At 42.1% G+C, this 17,564-nt stretch overlaps 1 protein-coding gene across 8 annotated transcripts in view; it reads left to right on the top strand.

The window, feature by feature from the left end:
- LOC103134722 (cyclic AMP receptor-like protein A) overlaps nt 1-13,177 on the top strand; it is a 75,442-nt gene extending 62,265 nt beyond the window's left edge. For all 8 annotated transcript variants that reach the window (XM_007547122.2, XM_007547118.2, XM_007547121.2 and 5 more), the window contains one exon: nt 11,448-13,177. In XM_007547122.2, coding sequence (XP_007547184.1) covers nt 11,448-11,592 — 145 coding nt within the window. In that variant the 3' untranslated portion in view covers nt 11,593-13,177. The remainder of the gene's footprint in view (nt 1-11,447) is intronic.
- Nucleotides 13,178-17,564: the final 4,387 nt, after the last annotated feature.

The raw sequence follows: 17,564 nt of genomic DNA, 5'->3' as shown, positions 1-17,564 counted from the left end.
ACTGTTTATTCTCTCTGTGAATAACTTTCTAATTCGCGTTAAGGATTAGTGACGGTATCAAAGAAATGATGGCTACTGTTTTGGACGCCGTTAATTCCTTGTGGAATATGTAAAAGCTGAACATTAAGAGCGCACGGAGACTCTTCCGCATGAAAACAGGAATCTCGTCGCGGTGAAATAAATTTTCAAAGTCACCAATCTCGGTGGCTGATAAAGTAATTGTTGAGTTATTGATATTGATTGGCCAGCTTGTAGAGCTGTCATCAATACATTTACTGAAGTGTTTCCTCCCCAGGAGACTTGTAATGGACGGTGTTTGACAGATGTTGATGTGAGCAATTTTCCGACGGGAGAAATATCTTACGGCAATTAATTCAGAGATTTCACGCAAGTGGATTATGAGATGTATCACTCGTAATTTTATTTGAAAATAAATACAATTATTACTCACTGGAAGCAAAAGTGCTGTGCCATGGTCAATGCTCGGGGGAAGTAAGAGAGGTTTAAAGAACATAATTGAAATGTTTTATCAACTAAGCATGGCTAATGATAAGATTTTTTGCGTTTTAAGAATTTTAGGACGATCAGGCACCAACTTTGGGTGCTGCTACTTGAGTTTGTCAAAATAAATGTGGCATGAAATGAAAGGCTGACCAATGTGACACTGGTGCCAATGAGTGAACATCAAAACAATCCATAGTAAATGGGGTACTAGTCATTTAACCTTTTATTTCTAACCTTTTAAAGTTTTGATCACTACATATTCCAAAAAAATGTACTACTAATCTCTGGATGTTTTGTCCTGAGTGTATTGGATGGGTGCACTGTTGGTTTTTTTTATATCCATTTTGATAATCAGTGATTTGAGGTAGTTAATTGTGTACTGGGTGTGTATGAGATTTTGATAAGTATTTATAAGCCTCAGGTGGCACGTACTGTAGGTATTTTGTTTGATTGGTGGTCCTGGTCTCGTATAGTAAAGGAGTCGACTAAATCAATCCATCAGATTCTCAGTCGTTTATTTTAATGTGTAACCGGAAAATACTACACATTTAAATTGCATTAAGCAAGGTAATGGAGCATTTTATGAGTATTTTGGGACTGGGAAACAACCAATAAGTAAAGAAATATAAAAAAAACAAAAAACAAAGACAGACAGAAATATATTAGGAGAGTCTAGCACGCCCAACCAATCCGTACAATAGAAGTGCAGTGGGTCCAAGTGTTTTGCCGATCTAGCAGATATGTGAATGTCTAATGTGTACATGACCCAGGAAATAATGTGGAACGCTGCAGTGCTCCACTACAATTCAGCTGTGAAGAAACCATTTCTCAGTCTTTTGCTTCAGCAGCTGATGCTCCTCGGCTTCCTGCCTGAGAGGAGGGGAACAAACATCGTCTTTGTCAAGGATATGGAGTTTCTCATAATGCTGAAATCCCCTCAGGATTTAGTGTTAATTCTTCCATGTGCATATCATTTTTGCTCGCAACCCAAAATGTTGAATTGTGGCCATTTTCGTGTTGCCTCTTTTCCGTAATGTCCGCACTTGTGGAGATCACGACGACTAGCGGTTCTCCTGGACGACAGATTCTCCAACCTGGCCTTCATGTTGCCGTTTGTTCACTGATGTCCTGCAACAAACTTCTGAGGTCTTCACAGGACAGCTGGATATAAATGCATGCCCCTTTTTTTCAGATTTTTAGTAGGCAAGAAATCTGCAAACCATTTCTTTATACCTCAAAGTTTTATACTGTTTATTGTTGGTCTGTCGTGTCAAATTCAAATACAATACATTGAGGCTTGTGGTTGCCAAGTGACAAAATACGAAATGTGCTTTGAGTACTTTTGCAAGGCACTATCTGTGGCTAATATGGCAATTAATGTTCCTTTAAAAGGATGTTGGTTCCCTCAACAGGATGCTCATGGTTGATTTATGGTTTCTTTCTTTGTCAGCAGATTAAATGATATAATATAAAAATTCAACCATTAAACCAAAGTGACCAATAATGAGACCAAGTAGTGCAACTTCTGTGTTTTAGCTTATTCTTTGCAGTTCAGGTGCCAAAAATGCAAAGTGAGAGTTCATCTATTAAATTGACTGAAGATGAATATGTAAACTAAAAACCAGAGTATATGTATTTTTTTTTACAAATTGTCGTTGAGAGACTTCTGCTTTTTTATTGTTACGTTTCGCATAATTTCAGAGTTTTGTGTAATGTCTGTCCAGGTTGACTCAAAAAGTGAGCTGCTATTGTCAGATGTTGCTTTTCTACGCTTCAGAAGAAAAGCAACATCTGACAGGAACATTTTAACGCAGATCCATCTCCTATTAACACTGCTGTTATGACAATTTACTAATATTTTCTTTTATTACTGATTGAGAATAACTAATAGACTGCTAAAATAATCATTTAGAACAGCATAAATAATAATTATAATGTTAAGATGTAGGATTGACCGTCCAGTTCGCTGCAAGAATTTCACTGCAGCAGGACCTTATAAAATCCCATTTCAGTCAATAACCTTAACTTATTATCACAAAATCCTGATGACACAAAGAGGTGATCACATTTTATTTCCATTATACCAAGGACTAAGTCTTTACTGATGTCAACTGCAGTCTGCCTGGGTGGCAAAGGCATTAGCTGCTTATAAGTCACTCATTTCTCCTGTAATCCCGTTCAGGAATCCTGAATACGAGCAGCTCTAATACTTGTAATTTTACCTTAACCAACGTTTTAATTGCTCTCACGCTGGAAAACGATCACCGCCAATAATTGGTACCATGTGTGGCAGCTGTTCGTCTGAGATAATTGCCGCATCTAATACCGAAATCTACTTTTCCTGAGCGAAATTACCAATGTAGGACCTCATTTCCTGTGTAACATTGAGAAATTTAGCTTTTAGGAAAATGTAATGAAGCGAAGCTTATCAGAAATATAATATTGCCGCGTTTCAATCCCGAACATCATCGGCTGCATTTCAATAAACACCCCAATCAATAGAGTTCTCCGCACATTTGTCTCAATCTGCAAACATTGACTGTATCTGCAGCTACGAGCTGGCGCTGATATTGAACAACAAGCAAAAAAAAAAAAAAAAGAAGAAAAAAATCCTCTGTGGTCGTGGTTTAGTTGTGCGCAAACACACACACTTACACGCACACACGCACGCGAACACATGCATATTGCCACCTCCTCGGTTTCAGCGACCACGCTGATAACAGGTCACGAGCTCAGCGTGGAAGAGTGGAATGTGCGGTGTGACCTTCAACCCAAATGTCAGTGTTGCGCTGTGGCGAGCGGGGTGAAAGAGACAGAGAGACAGAGCAGCGAAATTGAATCTCAATGTGTTCGTAAATCACGGGGAAAGCGCTGTTTGTGTGTGTCAGGGAGAAAGAGGGGAAGGCGAGGAAGAAGACGACAGGGAGAGACGGAGAGAGGGAGGGAGGGAGGGAGGGAGAGGGGAGAGACAGGCGGCGTGTGTGTTCGTGCGCTATCGTGACTAACAGCCGGTTGTTATTCATCTTGGCATGCGGCTCCCAGCAGCCCCCACACATCAGGTGTGAGATTGGCGGGGGAGAGGAGGGGTAGGGGAGAGGAGCGGGTGCTGATGGGGGTGACAGCGTCAAAACATTCCTCTCTCAAAGCGGAGAATCTGTGCTTTCCTCCTCCCAGCACCTCCGAACCCAGCCTCATCGTGTTCAAGTGCTCTCTCCCTTTAAAATGCCTGCTTTTCTGTATTTTATATTTTTATTTATTTTTTTATTTTTTTTATCTTTCCTTACTTGAAGGTGTCTTTTGTACACACCTCACGCTCCATATGTACATTTTGATAGAGCTGCTGGCTGCAATCTTTTGTCATTTTCATATTGGAACCAACTCGCTCCTGTTCCATCGGAGTGAGCGGAGAAAGCCAATACATATAAGATTTGGGATGTCCCTGCTTTATTATTTTGATTGATTCACTGACACAATAAATAAATTGCTGCCTTGTTAACAGTTTTGGGTTGACTAAGCTACAATAGCATGCAGCAATAAATTCCTCACCTAAATCCCTAAATTTTCTAAGTTTTTCAAGTTTCTCGTCGGCCGTTAGGACAAATACTCCTTGCCTCGATCAGATCGCGATTTAATCCTTGATCTGCAAATGTTCCACACACCCTGGCAATGAGCTAATGGCATCTACAAAGAGTAAGGTAAGGGTAAGACCTACTTGCCCTACTTCTGTTTTGCCTTTGCATCTCAGGAGGCCGTGGAACAGTTAAAACTAGAAATTAGATTATGAAAGATTTGTGGTTGACTTCAGTTTGGTTTAAAACTGTGAAACAGACCAACTTGGCAGTGATCTGTAGTCTTTGTGTAACCACTGACGTTTACTTCAGGTGGTATCACTTCTATGGAAATTTGAAATAAATGTTCTCAAGGTAGGTACGAAGTGTTGGCTTGTTTTCTAACCACAAAATCTAACAATAAGCTACATGTACACCAACGTATATCTGCACTGTAGAAAATACTTTTTAATCCTCCTGCTGTCTTAGTTTGACACTTGGGAAGAGCTCAGAAAATGTAACTGTCAGACAGCGACGAAGCTGTTATCAATTTCTGAAACCACACACACACACACACACACACACACACACAAATAACTTGTAAAAGCGCACACAGGGTCAGTGCAACCCCGCCAGACCGCGCACAGAATAAAAAACCTGTTGGGTTTAAATAATGCTGCCTCTTAAGACCACGTGAGGGTTAAATAGCTTCTTACAGCTTTTGTGTCAGTTTCTAACTAAAGAAGAAGTCTTAAATTTTAAGCACTGTGTGATTCCAATCCTTTGCTGATTTCTTTGCGCACTTCTGGACAAAACATTTTTAATATCAAAGATATGCATATTTGAGATCTAGTGTGCTGTCATGCAAGAATCCTCTGGTGTTCACTTAGTCTGCTGCTAAATTTCAAGGCATTTCTGTTTGGTTTAGCAAACCAAAATCCAACCTTTTGCCGTTATACCTTGAAATCTCCAGTCAGGCCATCATAGAGACAAGTTGGGGAGTAGGTGTAAAGCAAGGGACCAATCTCAGGCTGGCTAACGTGACACATGTGACTCGTGCTTATGAAATGATCCACCCTTTAATCCGAAAGGCTCTTGGTGCTCTTTGTTGTCCCTTTTTTTTGTTGTTGTTCTGGGAGTGGTTTCCATGGAGTTGGACCGACACAGCTCCTAAAAATGTTTTCCTGAAATTTTCATATGGTCCGTTGTGGTAGAGATGTGAACCAACCCAAAAAAAAAAGAAACAGATTTCCAGTCTGAAATGATCTTTTGGTGAACGATTACCTCTCCTCCTCTTTCCTCTTGGAATTCATTCTGTAATGTCAAATCCTTGCAGAGTCCGGGTCACTTAGGCTACAGGGAAGCTGTGGAAGTGGTCAGTCATCCATGTCACAATTTCTTCTTGCACAACTTTTATCTGCTCTTTTTGTTGGGGTTTCTAATGCAGATGTATTTATATGCGTCATTAAAGAGGCAAAAAAGTTCAAACAAAACTCACTCGCACCGAATTCACCGCAGCTCGGGAACACGGTGAGACACTTGAGGAGTTGATGTGTTAGTCTTGTACAGACCAGTGCAGTTTGAAACAAGTTGGAAGCTGCAGCCGGAATAATGCTCTCTAATAGCAAATCAGGGAAAATGACAGCCTGTTAGGTCTTGCATTTGTGATTCTCGTGACCATTATGTCGGAGCAAAGTGGCGTGCTTTTTTTAAATGCTTTATAGGCCAATCAGAGGTGTGGAGGTCTGTATTGACTGAACCTGTTGTGTTTTATGGGAGTTGCATGTCAAGGTACAGGGAAGCCAGTTTACCACAGAAAGTACACATCAGCTGTGTTGACTGTGTGTCAAACCACCAGTTTCAGGTTCCTCTTTTTTCTTATCACCCTTCTTTACATAGTCCCTATTTCTATCTAACATATCCAAATCTCATCACTGTCAAGTTTCCATGACTGAGGACACCTTAATGATAAGGATCCTTTTTTTTTTTTACCACATTGGAGGTTATATTCTTTTCATCAGTTATATATTGTCTTATTTGGGGCTTTTTTTCGGGGTGAACTTTTAACTGCAATGATTCTTCTGGTGGATTTCTCTTGCCCAAACAGGCTCAAAATTAAACAGACAGGCTCAAATACTTTACGCCTCCACTAATATTTGTTCATATGCCTCTTATCAAGTTGTAACTCCTAATTTTTAAGGAGATCCTGACATAAATCTGGATATGTGGCCACTCCTCTTGGCAGAGTGGGTAGAAGTGATTCTAGAAGCTTAATGTGAGCCTGCTAAAACTTTTCTTGATATGTATTTGGGGTAATTATCCTGTTGGGAACACTTAAATCTGGCCAAGTTTCAACCATCTAACTCAGTGGCGTCTAAACCTTTGGCCAAGAGGCCCAAAAAAATCCTGGTACCGAGCCAGGTTTGAGTTGAAGTTCCTGGATGCTTGTGTTTAATAGAAAATTAAGACGGCTGAAGAATGAGAAGATTTTACGACGTCGCCCTCAGAGCGCTGCAGAGCCACATTCTGTACTCCCCTGCCCCAGCTGATGATTTTTTGATTATGTTAAGTAATTTGGAGTTTGTCAGTTTGTGAAACACAATACCACTGGCAATGAAAAAGAACCTCAGCATGATGCTGCCACCGCCATGCTTGAAAGCTAGGTTTGAAAGCAGCTGCTCAATCCACGTCGATGCCGAACTGGCGTAACTGGACGGTGACGCTGGTGTTCCAGTTCCTACCAGTGACCTTTAATTTCTCTTCATCTGATTGTTGCAGTTTCAATCTGGGTTTTCCAACAGGACAAGAAAATGTTTTCAGCTGGATAAAGCCGACTGACATCGAGCTTTGTGTTGAGCTTTTTGACTTTGCTTAGACACGTTCTTAAACTCGGCAGTGACACCTAGTTGGTCTAGCTACTGGCTTTGATTTGTAATGAAGTTTTTGTATTTTTCCTTTCCGCCAGCTAATTAAACATTGGGGGGAGGAGGAAGGGGATGAAGTAAGCACAAGTGATTGCCTTACAATAACAAAACAAATAAAAATCGCCGTTGAAGGTTGACTGAGGATGATTCCACGAACAGCTGCTTGAGACAATTTAAAGCTCTCTCCAAGCTCGCAGTGCATCACAAGATTTAATCATCCGGTATTCCCAATGCGGGGGTCATATCGGTTCTCTATGAGTACCGAATAACAGGTCCCTGGATACCCTCAAATAATGAATGTTTAGCTCTGATAAAATGGGCTTTTTTCCCCCTCCTTCTTCTTCTTCTTGTAGCCAAGTTACAAAACCTTTCAGTCCTTTTCTGGTTATTGCAATAACTCAATATTTCCAAGAGTACGCTTTGATCCAGCGGAGTTAGGAGAATACAAACCCAAAGTAAAGAGTTTGGGCTCAGAAGCGTTTTTTTTTTTTTGTTTGTTTGTTTGTTTTTGTACATAGATTATGTCCTGAATCCCAACATTTACTAATACACAGAAAGTTTTTTTCTTTGCACATACTACCAAAACACACACACACACACACACACACACACACACACATTTACCACATTTAAATTTGGGAACTCTGTTGTATTCATTAAGCTTTCCAGGTGTTTCGTAGCTTCGCATCAATCAATTAAGCTACATTATTCTTAATTCCTTGCTCACTGCTCACAAATGCCCTTAAGAGGATTTACAGACGATTCCGGAAACCCATCCACTTTGTTCGCTTTTTCTATTACGGACAAAACTGGGAACAGATAAGAGGTTGTGGAGATTGTAATCTAGTAAATTCCCTTAATTGTAGGTATTTTGTTTAAAAAAAAAAAAACAACCTCAGGATTCTCAGAGAATTAAAAATAGTTTTTTTTTAGATATTTCTTCAGATGACCTCAGCAAATTTCCTAATTGGAAACTTTAATATCTCTAATCACCTGAAGCTGAAACCAGCTTTATATGTCAGTCCAACTAGAGGGAAAACCTGCACTGGTTGCAGATCAGATATGTTCAAGTAAGCAGATTATTACGCCGTGCATTGATCGAGTGATTTCTCTCCTAACTTCTTTGATCAACGTGTTTTTTGTGCTCCTCTCTACTCTGCACCTCTCGCTTTTCTTGTCCTCTGCTCTTCCCTCCCATGAGCGGCGGCGGCGGCGTTTTACTCTTCTCCTCTTCCGCCTTGCCTGCTTTCTCTCCATTCCATACGTCTTCTCTGTTCCCGCTATACCCCGTTAAAGCATCTCTGGCATTTTATCTCTCTCCCATTATTTTTCTCTCCCTTTGTGCTGCATATCCCTCCCACCTATCCATTCTCCATTTCTCTCTCTCTCTCTCTCTCCCTCCCTCGCTTTCTCTCTCTCCTTCTTTCTTCCACTCTTTCCCTGATATTGATCTGCATTCTAGCCATACAGCTGAACCGCCTTTGGCTCTGCAATGAGCTCACAACACTTCTGCCTCTGCATGTATGCCAGAGTGCATGCAGAGGAGAGCCGCCGAAAACATCCCCCCCGTTTGCCTCAGAGCCGCTTGCAAGCGTACCACACGCACATATATAAAAAGTTTATTCCTAGAAGAAGAAGGAAGAAGGAAAAAAAACAAAATAAAAAAACATTTGTCCATGAAGCTATATAAAAAGTCCCAGAGCCGCAGCACGTTTGCGGCTCGACAAGCCAACGACGGGGTTTATTTCATTTCCACCTGTCCTTTTTTTTTTATTATTATTTTTTCCCTCCATATGCCTTTTTATGTTCCAGTCACTAAACGCTCGTCGCCGCTCCGCGCCCCGGGTTTACTCATGCAGGTCTCGGAGCTGCTGGTTTCACGCCATCTTCCAGTGAATGACGACTGGGCCCTTTTATCGCTGCGAGGCTTGAAATTTCAGTCCTACTCTCCCGCATGATCCCTCAGTGGTGGATTGAGTTACTAAATTTCTTTTACTCAGCAGAAACCCTTTTTGTTATCGGGTATCGCTGAAAGACCTTGCTCTTCTGAGAGTACTAAAACACATTAGATTTCCTTTGTCTGACTGCTCCTCTGTAACGACTGTTCCTTTAAAAAAAAAGAAACGGCGGGGGGGTGGGAAGAGGGCAGCTCGTTTGCTTCATGCACCTGTATGTATGCTTTGCAAACTGCATTCTTTAATTGGGATTTGTAAGTGAACAAAGTTTTGACAGCGCTTCCGTAAAATGGGATGCGATCCATTTGAAGTAGGATGGATACTGTGTTTATTTTGCACAATTAAAATACAGATCAAAGATATTAAGAAAAAAATAATAACAGTGCAGGGAGAGGCAAAAGCCCAATGGGCTTCTATATAAAGCCTCCATAGTGTGGAAAAAAGTCTAATCTAAGAATACAATCCATCACTTCATAAGTTTACGAAATACAATCTTATATTTCTATTACTGTGAGCGGACAGAACCAAACGTTAAACCTGCCGAGGTTAGCTGACTTTAGAAAAGGGAACAGAGCCAGTCATCTTCAGTCATATTGGACGAAATTTGAGTAATGTTCAGTTTTTCATTTGAAATCCTTAAATTACTAATCTGTTACGTCACAAAACATTCCCAAAAGAGGTAGCTAGGTTGTTTTTTGTATGTTTTTTTTTTAATGCAGGGCTTATGGGAACTTTATAAGATGTTAGTATCTTAGCTGCTGCAGATGATCTCGGTTTGAATAATGTGAAATTAAAACCATACAGGAGAGAGACAAAGAGAGCGAGAGCGTTATAGCCAGACCAGTTCCTAAAGCTGACTTCTCACTTTTTTTTTCTTTTTTTTTGACAGCTTCAACATAGTGTGGTAGATCTGATTTCCTTTACTGTGTGTGGGGGGAAAGTTGCTGATGGAGCTCCTCCTTTGTTGCATTTCTGACTTTGGTCAATTAAAGGAGCAATAACCCATATCTAGGCAACAAAGAGGAAGGTTGAGGGGAGGTGCAGCAAAACGGCACTCACAAAATCAATAATAAACCCGTGAAAGAGTTTGAAGTCTGTGTGTGTTTATTTTAAGTTCATTTAACTTCATGTGAAAAACACTTAGCAAAGTTGAACGCGCTAACGATAGCGTGGCAAGAAAAATCTACCATGTGCAAAAAGTGAGTGTTGTTTTGTCATTATGAATATTTTGGTTGTACCTGTCACATTTAGTTGATTTTTTTTTTTTTTTTTTTAGGGAAATAGCTTTTGTTCTTTACCAGAATTGTTGTTGCATAATTTTAAAGTGCGAGGAAAGCAATAGGTAGTTTTCATGAGGGATTTTACAGTAAATGTCTAAGAAGTATCACTTTAACTTTCATCGGATTTCCCCAAATGAAATCTAGTTCAACAAAAGCTGCCTAGTCACCTAATTATTAAATAGAGTCCCTAATTTAGTCTTAGTGTAAACACAGCTGCTCTGTCGAAGTTTAGATCAGAGGTCTGCAAAATAAAACTAGATAAAACATTAGACTTATTCATGTTACATAATTATGAAAAAAAATTATACTACTAAAGAAATTTTGTTTTTATGTTTAAAGAACCATCATTTTATTTATGTTTTTAGAATTTAAAACAGAGGCAACATTTTTTTTTTTTTTTTTTGCAATTAAGTGAATGGATACATTTTTCTTTTAGGGTTGATTTTTGTGAAAAATGCTGCAAAAAATTCTGTATTTTATTTATTTAAATACACTGAACATCTGTACGCTTTGAGCTCTTCAAATTGAAGTCCTTTTTTTTGGGCACACAATGTTGCTATAAATAAAGCTGATTTCTGATTGTGAAAACCTACAAAGTTTCAAACCTGATGACAGGATTTTAAAAAAAGTATTACAGGTTATTTTAGAGTCTTTCTGTTGTGACATTTACTGCAATTTTTCATTCAAAAACTGAAAAATTGTGTAACCCCGCATTTATATTTAGAAACAGTCGGTTCTATAACACTTTTTGCCAAAGATATCGAGAGCACGGCAGTGGCAGCAACATGCTGTGGGGAGTATTTTCCGAGACATTAGTGAGACAGGTCAATGCTTTGATCCAGAAAGTTTTAATCGCCTAGTTGAAGTTCGGACCTAAATCCAAATGAGAAATCTGCGGGTCTGAAACTTGCTTTTTATTTGTAAAACGTTTAGAAAGCTGTGTAACAATATCCTTCCACTTCACAGTTTTCCACTACTTTGTGTTGATCTATCTCAGAAAAAAAACCCTCTAAAATACATCAAGGGCAGCAGTTGTGAAATGAAAAAATGGGGGGAAAGTGGAAGCGGCATCAAAACCTATGCAAGGCGTTGTTGGAAAATGTTCAGAATGGAAACAGGAAAAGAGGCTTTTTTTGAAGTTAGCCATCTAAACCAGGGCAAATAGGGAAAACTAATTCAAATCTCTCTGTATGTGTGTATGTGTGTACGCATGTGTGCGTGTGTCTGCTTTTTCAGCTGGCTCTGCAGTCACGGCTCTGCGACCGAACGCGAATCGGAGAGTACTACCCTGGGGCGGTGCGCTACACACAGGCAGACCTTATCGACCCGAGCGATGACGACGACGACGACACCAACGTGCTCTTCTACTCGCCTGACATGACCCTGAAAGATCGAGGTCCTTGAGAGAGACGAAGAAGGGAGACAAAAGAGCTGGAGGGAAGAAGCACAAAGGAGGGTCAGAGCCAGAGAGAACCGCGCCAGATTAGAAACTGAGAGGGGGAAAAAAGAAAAAGAAAAAAAAAAAAAAAAAACGAGGTAGGGAGGGAATGGAAGAGAAGATTGTGGGGACGGTCAGGCAGATAGAAGCCGGAGATGAGCTGTCAGGTTCCATTATTAATCCCCATCCTTTACTATTTAATATCCTTAAGACACCCTCCACACACACACAGAGCAGAGCTCCATTTCTGTGCAACACGACTATCTGAGAGCTCTAAAGATCAGCCTAATGTTAAAGGCATCTGCTGCATCCCAAAAGGACTCCGGAAAGATTTACCTCCCCGAACCCTCTGTTTTCCACCGCATTCTGCAGCATTTTAGCATGCCAGAACAAAAAAGACAAGGGGGGGAAAAAAAAAGAAGGAAAAAAAAAAAAAACACGAGGCACTGCTGAAAGGCAATCATAACAAGGTGCTTCTTAAGCACTCGCAGCAATCACCTTTTCAGTTCCCCACAGGAGATGAGTTGAAAGGCAGGCCTTTAAAAATCACCCTGTGTGTCAGCGTCTCACTCTGCCATTAGATTGATCCCGGTACTACATAATTTTCCTGCCAATAAGGGGAAGGTGGGTGTACAGTGGAAATACAAAAAGAAAAAGACGGGGAGGTGGGATGGGGCGTGGAGGAGGGGGGGTTAAAAACAGTCGAAGTGAGTCAGAATTGGGGGAAAATCAAGTCCTGAAGCACCGGGCTCTCTCCTCAGACAGTATTAGCTTTCAGGCTGTCGCGTTGCAAGTTCTGCACAAGTGTTCCTTTGAGTTTGTATTTTTGATGAAATGCTAAACTTTTGATATACTGTATTTATTACAAATCGACGTACTGTATATGTTTGAATGCATCTATTTTTGTACTCTTGTCTTCTTCTGAAATCAAAGCCTTATCTCTGTTAGTCAATTCAACATGCTCAAAAGTTTACCTACACGCGTCGTGGGCATGACGTTCATGTTGATTCCAGGCTTTTGATGATTTCTTCAAATAAACATCCCACTTGTATTTGGTTGAATGTTCTTGAGCAAGTTGCAGTAAAACCAGGAACAAGCTGGCAGCGTAACTTGATCTGGATATTTGACCGCTCTTCTTATCAGAAACTGTGGAGCTCATTTGAATTAGTTAATATCCTGGCACAGACTTTGCTTTAAAATATTTTTTAACAGGCTTAGTGTCCGAGAAGCTTAATGTTGGCCAGAGTCAAACACCTACTCGGTTACAACCAAGAACAAATAAAGGTGAGGTTTTCAAATTGCAAAATTATACATCAATGGCATGCTGAGGGTCTTTCTTTGCTGCCGTAGGCACTGGCATATTGCACACAAATGACTGAGAGGATATAAATGAAGGAGTCACTTTGAAATCATCTTAAATAGTTAGATGGTTGAAATTTGGACTCAATTGGTTCGGAGCGAATGGACAAACACGGCTAACGTTAAGGTTCTGGAATACCCTTAACTTTAACCCTTGTAAATAAACATACAGAAAAAAAACGTGTCTGTTACAGGAAAACAAAAATATTCAACAGAGCACGACCAAGTCTGACAAGAACGGCGGTCAAAGATCCGTCCAGAATTATAGCAGAGGCTTGTTAAAGTTTGTGATTTCTCTGCTGAAGGTATATATATTTCACCTGATGTGCATATATATACATATATATATAATTTTGAACCTTTGTGAATTACAAAAATTCTCCATTTAAATTCTAATTATCCATATTTCACATTGTAAAAACCTTCCACCTGGAGGGGGAAAAAAAGATGCAAAAGCGTCCCAAAGTAATGCCATCCATGCCGATGAGTGTATGCAAACTTTCGACCAGCGTTACGCACGCTCGTGTTTGTTTCTAGGGTCGCAACGCATCAGCAAGAGGTGACACACCAGACACCTGCTGCCTTTGTCAGCTGAGCCTGCAGAGCCGCGGTGTGATTGGCAGGATAATGGAGCCAATTTATATTCAAACACAGCCCATTTGCCAATATCTGGGTGATCTCATTATTATCTGTGTACTCTGCCGACAGTCGGCTGCCTTTTCTTAGAAGTTTGAGATGATAAACTGTCACTGGAGTTTCTGAACTTTTCTGCTGAGCGTTTGCACCACTCACAACGTGGCCCCCCGCCCCCATGTTTCTCTAAACAGTTACGTTGGTTTTTGCTTGACTATCACACACTCAAATAAATAAGCAGAAGAGACATTTCAAAACCAAACTGAGACTGGATGTGTTTATTTCATGTTTTACATGGACGCCATTCTTCACTTCCAGTCAAATTTCACTGGTTGACTACAACGCCTTGCAAAGCCTCCATGCTCCTTGAACTTTGTTTTTTTTTTTGTCATATCACAACTACAAACCTCAATCAGATTTTATGTGAAGTGCGCAGGGACATCGATTTTCAAGGTGTGGAGTTTGACTGGGCCACTCCATTCCAGCTCTGACCGTTTGCTTATCTTTGTTGTCTCAGCTGAAGAAAAGCATCCCCACAACATGATGCTGCCACCACTATGTGATTGTTTTTAGTGTTTAGCATGTAGTTCAGCTTTGGTGTCATCGTTAAACATCTTTGTCGTTGGCCTGTCTTCATGTTTACCTCTAAGCAGAGGTACTGAGTAGCTACAACGGTTTTTTACACAAATATGAATTACTGGACTGGATTTTATTTAGGGGTATCAGAATTACGAAAGCTGGAAAAATACACTAAACCTTTATCTACAACCCTTTGCAGGTTTTCTTCCAGTTTTGCTCTGATCAGCTTCCACACTGATTCATTAAACCTTCATTAAGCTTTTAGCTTCCCTTTGGGATTGATGAAGTATTTCTGAATTGAATTTCATCTCAACGATAAAGAAATTCGTCCCCACAGCATGATGCCACCACCATCATGTCTTACAGTGGGCATGGATGTTGAGCCTGATGCTCTTAGTTTTATGCCACATATTTTGCATATAACGTAAAAGGCGCGGATTTCATCTGTATTAAATGTAGCATTCAAAGACGTGCTGCATTTTTCAAATTTGTATTCGAAGATGGAAACCAGGCACACACTGTGAAATTTGTGGCTCGAGGGCGCTATGTCTCCCGTGTGCGCGCGCGTGTGTGCGCTTGAAGACATCTTTTAGGACCGAGGCTGGCTGCTTAAATATTGGACATTAATTATGAGTGGGACCCGACTGGCCCGCGAGTGTCTCCATATATGGCTAACAGGATTTTGATTAATGGAAAATGTGCGCCATGTCCTCCAGGAAAAAAGAAAAAAAAGAAAAAAAAACTGGTTTTTACCTCCACGCGCAGCACACACGGAGTTCTTCCTGAGCATGTCGATCCCACCTCCCCACAAACCCCCCATGTATATACAGATCACGTGAAATAAGCGAATCTCGCTGTCACGCAGGAGGAATTATTATTCCCCCTCCCCACCCCCAGCCCCCACTGTCTTAACGTCGCATGCGCCGTAATTGGATACAATTTAACACCAGCGGCCCACGGGCATGTCGGCAGGCGCGCTGCCTACTATTAGCTCGCCTCGCCTCGCCACCCTATCATTTGTCAGATCTGTGTTTGTGTGCTCCACGGAGCCGGCCTGCCCTTAATGTGTGAGCGCGCGTGCGTTATGTTGGTGTGTGTGTTCGCGCGCGCGTGCGCTCGTATAGCTCCAGAAACCGGAGCCATTGTTGGACTCCGGCCATGACCTAGCTGTGACGCACAGACACGGAGAGAAGAGGCGACAGCAGCAGCAGCAGCAGCGGCGGCGGTCCGGACACTGAAAAACAAGCGGGAGCTCAGTCACCTCCGAGCGGGGAGAGAGAGAGAGAGAGAGAGAGAGAGGTGGAGGGGGGGAGGGAGGCCTCCTCTGCGCTGCTTCCACCGACAGCCCCGCAGTATATTTACAGGCAGGGTGGTGGTGGGGGAGGGTAAACCCCATCTTACCCCTTCTAAACCTGCCTCCCTTCCGTTGTTGGCAGGATAAAAGCAGGCCCGACTCGGTAGCCATAGTAGTTCAATGCGTCCTAGGTTGTTGCTTATAAAATATTCAAAATACGTTTAATATTGACTGGAAAGCATTTAAAAGTTTCAACTATTAAATATTCAATCTGTTCCCTTTTATATTGTTTAAAGAGGGGGGGGGGACAGTTAAAATGCTTCTTTTAGTCACACAGATTTCGGGAAACTAGCGTTATTAGCTTTTTGGAGCTTTCTATACCCGGAACGCTGCCATCTGTAACCGACAACAAACACAGCACAACACCAAACGCAGCATCTCAACATATGGTGGTGGCAGCGTCATGCCGTGGGGACGCCGTTCAATGCTGATAGGGAGAAAAACGGATGGAGCTGAATAAAAGGTCACAAAAGGCAGACGAAAACCCGAAAGAGGCTCTAAAAGAATGGTGACCGCGGCCGGAAAGACCAAACCTGCAAAAGAGCGAATCGGGGTGAAATGACCAGCATTCATTCCGCCCCAAGTAGCAGCAGGAACTCTTTAAACTCCCGTTTTATTCCATCATTACTTGTTCGTGGCTCTCTGGCGTCGTTTCATCGCCGCTTTGGCAGCTAATTCGTGTTGATTAAAGCTTAGCGGTAGCTGTTTGCCTTAATGGGCATGTAGAACACGATGATGACCATTAATTTAAACTATGTGCTTTCATTTCATACGCGACTTAAACACTTGCACATTTCTCCTTCTCTTTCCGTTCTGACGGTGACCTTGAGTTTTGTGTTGTGCTGCAATCAGCGGGACTCCACATTCCGAGTTAGGATGAGTGGTGAAACATCGGTTCCCAAGTAGCAGCTAAAACATTTCCGTGCAAAAAACAAACAAACATCAGGAACAGTCTATTCGTTTTGCGAGGAAAAAGAAACAGCAGTGAATTATGGCGCCTTTGTCTGGCGGATGCTACCTGTTGAAGGACAGAAGCTGCTGCGTTACACCTCATTAAATCTAAGTTTAAATCATTGCAAAATATGGATCACATATGGAAAATCTGTTCTGTTTTTTTGTTTTTTGTCAGCTGAACCGATCCTGAAAAGGACAGCGTGGCCTTTTCCTTTTCTTGCGCACAATTAATATTTCGGAATATTTCAATTAAATATACTCGGACTATGAAACTAAAAGCCGACAAACGTCCGCGCACGAGTGTGGAATAATGCCCCCGTCCCTTTCCCCAAATTTCCAGGCGCAGGCTTTCAGCGTGCGTCGTGTTTCTCTGTCCCTGTATTTCCCCAGCGCGGCTGTTTTTCTGCCAGAGCGCAGCAGCGCAGCGGCTCTTTCAGCGCTCCGATCCGCCCCCGAAAGGGTTAAATTAATCTCTTTCTCTAGCTAGCCTCTCTCCCAACACATACACAGACACACACACACACAGACACACAGCCTGCCACCGCCCCAGATAACAGAGGGGCGCCTCTCCCCAGCCAGCCAGCCTCCGCTAATCGCAGTGGCAGGAGGGGGGGGGAGGGGGAGAGAAGGGGGAGTGGAGTGCCGGCGGCCTCTCACAGCGCTGGGCTTTTTATTGACGCTGCCTGCATGTGTGTGTCATTGCAGCGAGTGTGTGTGTGTGTGTGTGTGTTTGTGTGTGAGTGTGGTGGGGCGCATGCTTGTGTGTGCGTGGCGGAGCGAGAGAAGCTATAAAGAGGTGCGTGTGTGTGTGTGTGTGTGTGTGTGTGTGTGCGCGCGCGCGCGCGCGCGTGTCCCTCTCTCTGTCTGGTGTGTCTGCGTGTGTGTGTGTGTGCGCTTCCCTGCCAGCAGCGGAAAGCAGGGAGAGGCGGGGAAGTGGGAGGGTGGGTGGCGAGGTTATGAGCGGAACTCGACAGAGGCCGACAGACGAGAGAGAAGGAGGGGAAAGAGGTGGAGGAGGGGGGGAAACGGGAGGAGG

The sequence above is a fragment of the Poecilia formosa genome, unplaced genomic scaffold (genome assembly GCF_000485575.1).
Source record: "Poecilia formosa unplaced genomic scaffold, Poecilia_formosa-5.1.2 Scaffold19, whole genome shotgun sequence".
In the NCBI taxonomy this organism is placed as follows: domain Eukaryota; kingdom Metazoa; phylum Chordata; class Actinopteri; order Cyprinodontiformes; family Poeciliidae; genus Poecilia; species Poecilia formosa.
Note: the sequence above shows the minus strand (reverse complement) of the source record. Positions and strands in the feature narration are given on the sequence as shown.